Below are 10,212 nucleotides of genomic sequence, written 5' to 3' on the forward strand. Positions count from 1 at the left end.
CAAGGCCGCCATAGAGCACAACGTCACCAACAAAGTGTGGATAGCTGTGGATGCCTGGTCCTTACACAAGAAGCTTCCCAAAGAAGATGGAATCAAAAAAATTGGGACTGTAGTTGGGATTGCTGAGCCATTAATAACAATACCAGGCTTCAGTGATTTTATACATTCTTTTAAAGCCCAGTCTCAACAGGAAGATGCAAATAAAGTAAAGTTCTGCAATCAGGTCTGCAACTGCACCAGTCTGACAGCTGAAGATATCATCAATGCAGACCCATCGTTCTCTTTTTCTGTTCACACTGCTGTGTATGCCATCGCCCATGCTTTACATACTGTCCTGCAATGTGGAGCTGGCAAGTGTAACAGCAACACAAAGGTACAACCACACATGGTGAGATTATACTTCATTAAATGACTAATTTAATTAAAATAAAAAAAATATATATATAGAAAATCTTAAATGTGTATTTCCTTGCCCCATATTCTCCCATTCTCATTGGTTGGCTCCTGGTCAACGTTTCACTGACAATCTAGTTGTCATCTCTGAATATTCAACTAATCATCTTGCAGTCTCACCCTGGCATAGGAATAATAGAAAATATACAAAAACTTCAGGTGAAGACAATGGATGATTAATTGAATTTTAAGTTGAAATTTAAATATCTTAGAAAAGATATATGAAGCAAATAAGAAAAGTGCAGATCTAACACCCACTTTGAATTAAGTCTTAATTAATATCACTTAATTTAAAGTAAAGGTAGTTGGAAATAATTTACTTCTGCGTTTTAAAGTAACCTGATTTTGTTTTTCCAACTGCAGATGTTAGCAGAGCTACGGAGATCAAATTTTACACTCCTGAACGAGAGGATTCAGTTTGACGAGAACGGTGACCCCAAGTACGGATCGTATTCAATAGTTTTCTGGAACCAGAGCGGCGATGCAGAGGAGGTTGGCTCTTACAAGTTCCCCCCTTCTCTCCAGTTCTTCATCAACAAGAGCAAAATCAAGTGGCATGGAAATGGGGAGGTAAATGTTATGCATTTGATTTTCTTGTTACTGCATGGAAGCATGATCTGAAATCATGATATAAAATGCAATGTGAGGAACACATGCGCAGGAAATAGCAAACCACCAAATATCAGTTCATTATGGGAGTAAAATTAAATCCTGTGTGTTTCAGAAGGAAGCGTTAAAAGCGTCAACATAAATTTTCTTGCAGCGAAATAATCTTTTGTTGAAAATTAGACAGAAAGCACACCTTTACCATGAGAATGTTTTAGTGTAACAGATGCAATTTTTAAAAACTTTTTAAGGATTGCTCTTTCTGGCAGATATGGGTAACTAAAATATCTTCTTTTGTTTTAATTTCCAATCTCATAAAAGTCATCTGTCTTACTGAACTAAGCTGGTTCAGAAACAAGTGTATGTTGCATCATAGAGGGAGAGCAGCTTTTAAGGGGTGTGCTCTATGAAACCTAGATGGCTACAAGGCTCCTCAGTCTGACTAATTCACAGGGGGAAGCAGGGTGGGACACCCAAATTAAGGTAATTAGGAACAATATGAATCTTCCTCGATAGGCCAGATTAAACAGAGTTTGCCTCAGTTGTGGACAGGGTAATAACCAACAGACTTAGTGAATTTGTCCCATCGTAACTATGAGAATTAATTTTAGTTTCTTTTGTTTTTATTCTGCTTGATGCTGAACTTGCACAGGTGCCTGTGTCGCTCTGTTCCCAGGAGTGTCCTGAAGGGTTTGCAAAACATCAGGAAGGAACCCAGAAATGCTGCTTCAATTGTACCATTTGTCCAAGAGGAACTTACATTAATAGTACAGGTAAATAAAAATGTTAAACATTTGAGGATGATCCCATTGTTTTAATACATCCGCTTCTCATTTCCCATGTATAAAATATATTTTATTTTACGCACTTGAGTCTAACTCTAACACATTAACACAGAAAATGCTCAGGAGTAAAATATGGTGGCATTTACTGTATGTGTTAAAATCAAACCATTAGAGACATTTTATTAGAACATGCAAAGCTAAATAGTTGCTCTGACTATAGATGTGTTGTTTACAACAGTGGATCCTAACAACTGCATCAGCTGTAAGGAGACGGAGTGGTCTGAAGCAGGAAGTACGTCATGCAGTGAGCGGCTGGTGGAGTACGTTCCTTTCTCACATGGTGGCGCTGTGGTGATCAACCTCGGAGCTTTGATCTTCATGGGTCTCACTGCAGCCATATCTGCTCTTTTTATACACAAATACAAAACACCTGTGGTCAAATCTGCTGGTGGACCAATGTGCTTCCTCATTTTAGCGTGCCTGAGCCTGTCTAGCGTTAGCGTGTTCTTTAACTTTGGTAAGCCCACGCCTGCTTCTTGTGTCTTGAAGTATTTCCCATTTTTGTTCTTCTTTACTATTTGTATTGCATGCTTCTTAGTACGTTCTTTTCAAATTGTTTTCGTGTTTAGAGTAGCTACTGATTACCCCACCTTCCTCAGCTGGTGGAAGAAATGCCATGGGCAGTGGTTGGTCATTATTGTCATATCAGTCGTTCAAGCAAGCTTACTGATTACTGGATATTCCTCGGCCCCCCCAAAGCCTGGCAATATTACACTTCCAGAGACAAAAACAATCACACTTTGTTGTGATCAACATTTTCAAGCTGTGTCTTGTTTCCTGATTTTGTTTTCAATATTGTGCTGTCTTTCCATCATTTTCTCCTATATGGGAAAAGAGCTGCCAAAGAATTACAACGAGGCCAAATCGATAACGTTCTGCCTCCTGTTGCTGATCATAATCTGGATCATATACGCCACAACGCACCTGCTTTACCACACACAGTACACCTCAACTCTTAATGCTCTGGCAATACTTTGCAGCCTCTACTCCTTTATCTTCTGGTATTTCTTGCCAAAGTGTTACATTATTGTTTTTGAACCACAGAAAAACACACGGCAGTATTTCTTAAGTCTTATTCAGAGTTACAGTGAGACATCTTCCTGATAAGTTTTAAGCTTTTCTGTGTTTTGAAACCTGTAAATATTTATTTGTAAATTTGCTTATAAGCAAGTAAAACAGTCCTGATATTTGGCAAAATACAAAGACATGAGCATATTTTGTCTATTAAAATAAGTAATTAATTCACTAAGATATACTTAAATATACAGTACATACTGATATGCTGCAGACACATTTTGATATGTTTTATTTGGTGCATGTATATATGTAGATTTATGTGAATGTGGTTTAATGTAGGGGTTATTGCAGGTGCATATTTATTCATATGTAGTGGCTGTATTACAAGAAGGCATTAAATAATGTAAAAAGTCGTATATTTGGGACAGTTCTGATTGAAAGTATTGAGATGTGATTCTTATGTGTTACTTTGAGTCCTAATGTAAATGTTGTGTATCTTGTTCATTCATTCATAAAATTGTATATTTTACATATGCAAATAGATAATTCATGAACCCCATGGTAAATAAAACATGAATGCCTGATTATGAGATTTTTTAATTGCTGTGTAGCTCTATTTTTGTGGAATAAAAATGTTTATACAAAATTATGTCTGGGTGGATAGATGGATCAATTTATTTCTCTAGTTCCAAATCTCAACAAATGTCATCTCAGTAATTTCCAAGAAAAAAAAAAGCTCCAATTTATGTCAATATATATAAAATCCAATTTCATCCAAATTTCCTTCCAATCAAGTTAATTCATTCCAGTCTGTTCCAATAACACACACTTCAGTTCAATAGCACACTACAGACAATGTTAGTTAATCATATTATGCTTACTGGTACAAAAAAGTCTTATATATAAAATGAAGGCCAAAGTAAATTCCAATATTGCTGCAATGCCCTCTACCTGATGGAGCACAGAATGACAGTGGAGAGAAACCACTTCTTTTTAGCAGGAAGAAACTTTTCAACAGTATTTTTGTAACTGTGTGGGTTTAAAATGACCTAAATGAGATGGAGGGGGGGGAGGGGATACACAGGTCCACAATAGTTTTATATTGAAAAGAAAAATAACACAAAATGCTAAATGGAAACAACATAGTTGTCAATAAATTTCTTTAGAGAAAAAACACAAATGAGTAATACTTAGCCACAGGTACTTTGGCAGATACACATATTTAATGGCAGATATTGTTCCATCAGAGACTTTATTAAGGAATAAGACTCAGATATAGTGACCATCTAAGCACTAAAACAGCTCATATACTATAATAAGGAAAATACACAAATTGTCCTTTCCAATAAATCCAAAACTATTTTAAACAGAAGACTGATCTGAGATAATTCAACCTCATGCGACCCACTGGTTGCTTACATAACAATACCATGGCCCAAACTGATTATATTATTTTTGCATGCTGATTTGTAAATTCTCCTCGTGTCATTAGATGTGCATGTATGCTAGATCATTCATGTCCAGTTACTACAAATGATCAAAACATCTCCACCACCATCAGTGGCTCTTAGTAAAGGCAGAGGGAAAGTCAGTGAGTTCTCATTACGTTTGGCATAAACTAATGATGTGTACCAAACGGGTTCTTGCCATTTTGTGTCTACTGGGCGGATTTTTGCATCACTTAAACGAGGCTGTTACAAGCTCAGAGTTTAGGTTGGATGGAGATTATTTGATTGGGGGACTTTTTGATATTCATCTTGCCAGCAAAGTTCTGAATGGCGACAGACCAGAAACTATCACCTGCTCAAGGTGAGTTTTCTAAACTTGGTTAATGCCTTTCCATCATATCATTTGTGATAACATACTAGATAGCATTATGTGAATATATTACCCTGAAATTTATAGAATTTCAACAAGTTTTTATTTAATAAATTAATGCAATAACAAGTTGTCATTCCAAATATAAATAGGTATTGATGAAAGAGCCAAAAACTGACTGTGTTATCAAATTATTTTCAAGAAATTTGGATTTCTAATTATCTAATCACAGGAAAATGTACATTTTACATTAATTTTTCTTCTTCTGTTTATCATCAGTGGCAATTTCTGGGAAGCAATTGCATATACAGTTGAAACCAGACTTATATAGCATAAATAGGTATATAACCATTTTTATCCTTGATTACATCAGACTAAACATTTTCAGCTTTAGGTCAGTTAAGATAAAAAAAAAATTGAATTTTTTAGGAAAATTACAAACAACAAAAGCTATAACAATAAATCTTTTCAATCTCTGCTAGGGTGACTAGGCTGACTCACTGTGGACTAAAACACCTGGAAGATAATTTGTGATTTTACAATGTTTATCCTGTTTCTGTCCACAGCCACCCATTTATTCTAACAAGTTATCGAAGACTGCAGATCATGAGATTCTCCACCGAGCAAATCAATAACTCCACCAACCTGCTGCCAGGTGTAACTCTTGGCTATGAAATTTTTGACCACTGCTCCGACACGAAGAATTTTCCAGGCATTTTTAAACTCATCTCTGCTGACGGCATCGTCCAGCCTTGGGACCAGTCAAATGTGAACGTCTCTAAAGTGATCGCAGTAGTTGGAACTTACACAAGCACAGAAACACTGACTGTGGCGCCGCTCTTCATGACGAATCTGATTCCTATGGTAAACCAAAAACTGAGATAGGCTGGTCGATAGGTTTTCTATTCCATTTCATGTCATATAATAATACCAGAAGGTTGTCTTGAAAAAATAATCCATGTGTAAATTATTTTTCTTTAACAGGTCACCTATGCAGCTGCTAGTTCTGTCTTATCGGAAAAAACATATTTTCCTTCTTTTTTGCGAACAGTCCACCCCAACAAACACATCATAGAAGTTTTCTTTTACGTTTTGCAAAAATTCAACTGGCGCTGGGTTTCATTCCTGTACACTGATGGTGACTATGGAAAGGATGGCTTGGACTTGTTTCAAAATATGATCAAAGATACGGAGATCTGCCTGGCATACACCAAAAGCCTTGATGAAAACACAGATTATCCTCCGATGTTCCAGCAACTAGAGGCACAGAGGGTAAACGTAATCATCGCTTTCACCCTGGAATGGACGGCTGAAGATCTCATTAAGGGAGCCATAAAACATAATTTCACCAACAAAGTGTGGATAGCAGGGGATGGATGGTCTTTACACCAAAAGCTGCGAAGGGAGAAAGGAATCAGAAAGATCGGAACCGTGCTTGGAGTTGCTGAGCCAGTAATCACAATACCAGGTTTCAGTGATTTCATCCACTCTTCAAAAACCCTGTGTCAGACTGAAAACCCAGAGCAAGGAAGATTTTGCAATCAGATTTCAAACTGCAACAACCTAACTGCTGAAGACGTCATTAATGCAGATCCATCGTTCTCTTTCTCGGTTTACGCTGCCGTATATTCCATAGCCAAAGCTTTACATGCTGTGTTGCAATGTGGAGACGGAAGGTGTAACAGAACAATACCTGTGAAACCACATATGGTTAGTATGCAGATGTTTGTTTATTCTTTTTCTGTGCAATCTACTTCTCACTGTATGTGACATGGGAAAAAAGGTGAAAAACTGGCAAGGTGTAAATACTTTTGCGAGGCAGTATATTGCAGATGTTAGCTCTATTGCTGTAGCTACATGTCATGAAATTCAAAAAGAATATCTGCCTGGTATACGATCAGCTGCTGTTTTTAAACACGGATCCATAATCTCACAGTTATTAAGTACAAAGAACTAAAGCACTATTCATTTTGCTATTGTGACTGAAATGTGTCAATCCCGCACCTTCAATGCAAACAAGAAATCAACATTTTGTTTACCATGACAGGTTCTGGCAGCACTTAGGAAGTCCAACTTTACCCTACTAAATCAGAGAATTCAGTTTGACAAGAATGGTGACCCCAAGTTTGGATCGTATTCGATATTTTACTGGAATCAGATCGGAGAGACGGAGGAGGTTGGCGTTTATCATTTTGAATCATTTTTTCACATCAACAGAACTAAGATCCAGTGGCATGGAAATGGAGAGGTAACTATTTTTACCACATTTGAGGGTTTTTTTTCCCTGCTATTTTAAACGTGAAGATGAATTTAAATATTTGCAGAGACTGAAACTGTAAGAGACAAACATGTTAAGTGCCTACAAGTGTAAATATATAAAGGTTAGGTCATAATTTAGGGCATTTGATAGATAATTTTGATAGATACATTTTTAGATAGTTCTATATTTGCATTCTCTTAAATTATCCAAATTCTTTTCCATCTTTACCCTTCTCCTAAATGTAGATTATTCAACATGGTTGCATGGAATAAAACACTGTTGAACTTTTTTCTCACTGGAATTTAATTTATATCTAAATGGTTTTAGGTCAGTTGGGAATCTAAAATAACTTTTTAAAATTAAGTTCCAGAAGAATGAGAGAATTGTTTAGAGCTTTTATTCTAACTATTTTCAAATTTAAAAGTTAAATACAGTCCCTCAGTATTTGGTTAAACCTTTTGAGTATTATTTCATGAGCTTTTACAAGAGTTTGCTGGAATTGTTGGTCAATTCCTTCAGACAGAACCAATGTAAATAAGTCCAGTTTGTTGTTCTTTTAACTCCCACACAAACCCTTGCCACACATTTAATGTGAGATTGAGATGAGGGCCCTGTTTGGTATCTGCAAGTTATTGTTGTCCTTAAGACACTTCGAAACAAATTTGATGGTTTGTTTTGGGCCATTTTAGGACTTTATTAACTTAGCTCAGTCAGGCATGTAAATATTAAACTAAAGGATAACGCAGACTTGTTGGGATATTCAATTATCTTCCTGATTTCTTTGGATTTTTATTCTATATCACACAAAGAAGGAGTGTGTTTGATTTCTACATCCTCAGGTGTGCCTCTAATTATTTCAAATATGGTGGATTGACCTACCAGAATCTTACAAAGATTGACCTTTCCGTCTAGTTTAAAAGCATGGCAATGCTAGTGAAATGAAAATAAATACATAAACAAATAAGTGAATAAATTCTATGAAAAAAACCTTAATTCTCGTCAACCTGGCATTCAACAAACACAAATACGTTTGGAAATCCTGGCTGCATTATGTGGAAAAATCAGTATTATCTAAACATCTGGTTTCCACAGGTTCCTTCCTCGTTTTGTTCCAAAGAATGTCCAGCAGGATTTTCTAAAACACAAGAAGGAATCTACAAATGCTGTTTCAATTGCACAATCTGCCCAAGTGGAACTTATATCAACACTACAGGTAATTAATTATATTTTTACAGAAAATAGGGAAATGTGTAAAGGTGATGTTTTGAATTTTCCTAAGAATATTTCTCTTCTTCAGCACTTCGTCATCCTTTAACATGAACCTTTAACAGAGTTAAATATATTTTCCATTGTTGTAAAAAAACAGAGGACCCCTACAACTGCATCAGCTGTAAGGAGACGGAGTGGTCTGACCCAGGAAGTACGCTGTGCAGACTGCGCCTGGTGGAGTTCATACCGTTCACAGACAGCGGCGCCATAGTGATCGTCATGGGAACCTGCACCTTGATGGGCCTCACAGTTGCTATATCTGTTCTCTTTGCTATCAACTACAACACTCCTGTTGTCAGATCTGCTGGAGGACCGATGTGCTTCCTGATTTTAGGCTGCCTCGCTCTGTGCAGTGTCAGTGTGTTCTTTTACTTCGGCAAACCCACAAGTGCTTCGTGTGTATTTAGGTTTTTGCCGTTTCTGTTGTTCTTCACCGTTTGTCTGGCAGGTTTTGTTGTGCGCTCTTTTCAGATTGTTTGTATTTTCAAAATCGCAGCTAAATTCCCCAAACTCCTCAACTGGTGGATGAAATACCACGGACAGTGGTTGGTCATCAGTGTGGCCTTTGTCACACAGGCTGTTCTGCTTTTAATCAGTTATTCCATAACCCCTCCCAAGCCTTACAGTGATCGATTGTTATATTTGGACAAAACCATTCTAGGTTGTGACATTGATCTAAAATCGATGTCTGGCCCTGTGATTTTTCTGACGTTATTATGCTGCCTCTGCTTTATTTTTTCCTACATGGCAAAAGACCTCCCCAAAAATTACAATGAAGCCAAATCCATAACCTTCTGCCTGATGCTGCTGGTCCTCACCTGGATCATCTTTGCCACTTCAAGCATACTTTACCGGGGGAAATATGTCTCATCATTTAACGCATTGGCAGTGCTGTCCAGTCTTTATTCTTTTCTGGTGTGGTATTTCTTTCCAAAATGTTACATTATTATGTTTCATCCTAACAAAAACACACAACAACACTTCCAATGTCTGATTCAAAATTATACCAAAACAATTAGCCAGTAGTTCTCTATAAACGTGTTTCTATGTAGGAGACATCAGGACCGTGTTAGTTGGCTATGTCAGAATATCTTAGCTTTTGGCTTTTTATTAATATCATCTCAGGAGAAAACTTTATGATTTATGTTTAAAGTTCTATTAATAATTTTTCTTGTAAATTCTGGTTGAGGATTATGTGAATTAGTGTTTAGGAAATATTAAATTACAATCTCTATTTGTAGCCATGAGAAAATAATGACTTTCTTAAATACATATTTTAAACTCACCTTATGTGACACTGTTCTTTTTAATTAGACTGTTGTCTGATCTTAAAAACTGTAACCTTTCTTGATTTCTTTAGTTATTCAACTTCCATGTATCAGCTTTCCAAAACAGTGATTTTATCTGTGTTTCTTATGTTTTAACCTGTCTACAAGTAAGAATTTCCCTACAGGGTCAATAATAGATTGACCCTGATACCGTGCTGAGGCTGAAGCTCTTTGTTGCTGCTCGCTGCCATCCATAGAGTTGTTGGAAATAGTCCTCTCTCAGTGTGGCAAAAGGATTAGTCATGCAAAGCTCATTTGAAAGAGGATGTAGCTTTTCACCATAAGCCAACATTATCTGGTTGAATGAATCAAGTCATTTGTATGAATTTGCTTGTAACCTCATGCAGCAGCAACATCACGTCATGGACAACTCATCCATGAAGGATGGATGGATCCATCCATCCATCCTTCTATCCATCTGTTCAGGTTGCCAGTCAATACAGTCAGTCTAGTTCAGCCAATCGCCTACCACAATTTTGGACTTTGGGAGGACATCAGAGTACCTAAAGAGGCTAAGTGAGAACTTTCAAGCTCATCCAGCCCTGTAAAGCCTTTACACCAAATAAAAACTTTATACTTTATATATATATATATATATATATATATATATATATAA

At 36.8% G+C, this 10,212-nt stretch overlaps 2 protein-coding genes across 2 annotated transcripts in view; both read left to right on the forward strand.

Moving 5' to 3' along the window:
* The window catches only part of LOC106935457 (taste receptor type 1 member 1-like), a 12,336-nt gene extending 9,263 nt beyond the window's left edge, over positions 1 to 3,073 (forward strand). The window contains exons 4-6 of the mRNA XM_015015926.1: positions 817 to 1,023; positions 1,712 to 1,832; positions 2,083 to 3,073. Coding sequence (XP_014871412.1) covers positions 817 to 1,023; positions 1,712 to 1,832; positions 2,083 to 3,008 — 1,254 coding nt within the window. The 3' untranslated portion in view covers positions 3,009 to 3,073. The remainder of the gene's footprint in view (positions 1 to 816; positions 1,024 to 1,711; positions 1,833 to 2,082) is intronic.
* A 1,469-nt stretch (positions 3,074 to 4,542) lies between these two features.
* Positions 4,543 to 9,294, forward strand: LOC106935458 (taste receptor type 1 member 1-like). The gene is made up of 6 exons (XM_015015927.1): positions 4,543 to 4,730; positions 5,306 to 5,603; positions 5,724 to 6,449; positions 6,787 to 6,987; positions 8,092 to 8,212; positions 8,366 to 9,294. Exons 1-6 carry the CDS (start codon positions 4,543 to 4,545, stop codon positions 9,292 to 9,294), a joined length of 2,463 nt encoding a protein of 820 aa, XP_014871413.1.
* Positions 9,295 to 10,212: the final 918 nt, after the last annotated feature.

The sequence above is a fragment of the Poecilia latipinna genome, unplaced genomic scaffold (assembly GCF_001443285.1).
Source record: "Poecilia latipinna isolate Pla-1442-1.1 unplaced genomic scaffold, P_latipinna-1.0 Scaffold1967, whole genome shotgun sequence".
Classification (NCBI taxonomy): Eukaryota; Metazoa; Chordata; class Actinopteri; order Cyprinodontiformes; family Poeciliidae; genus Poecilia; species Poecilia latipinna.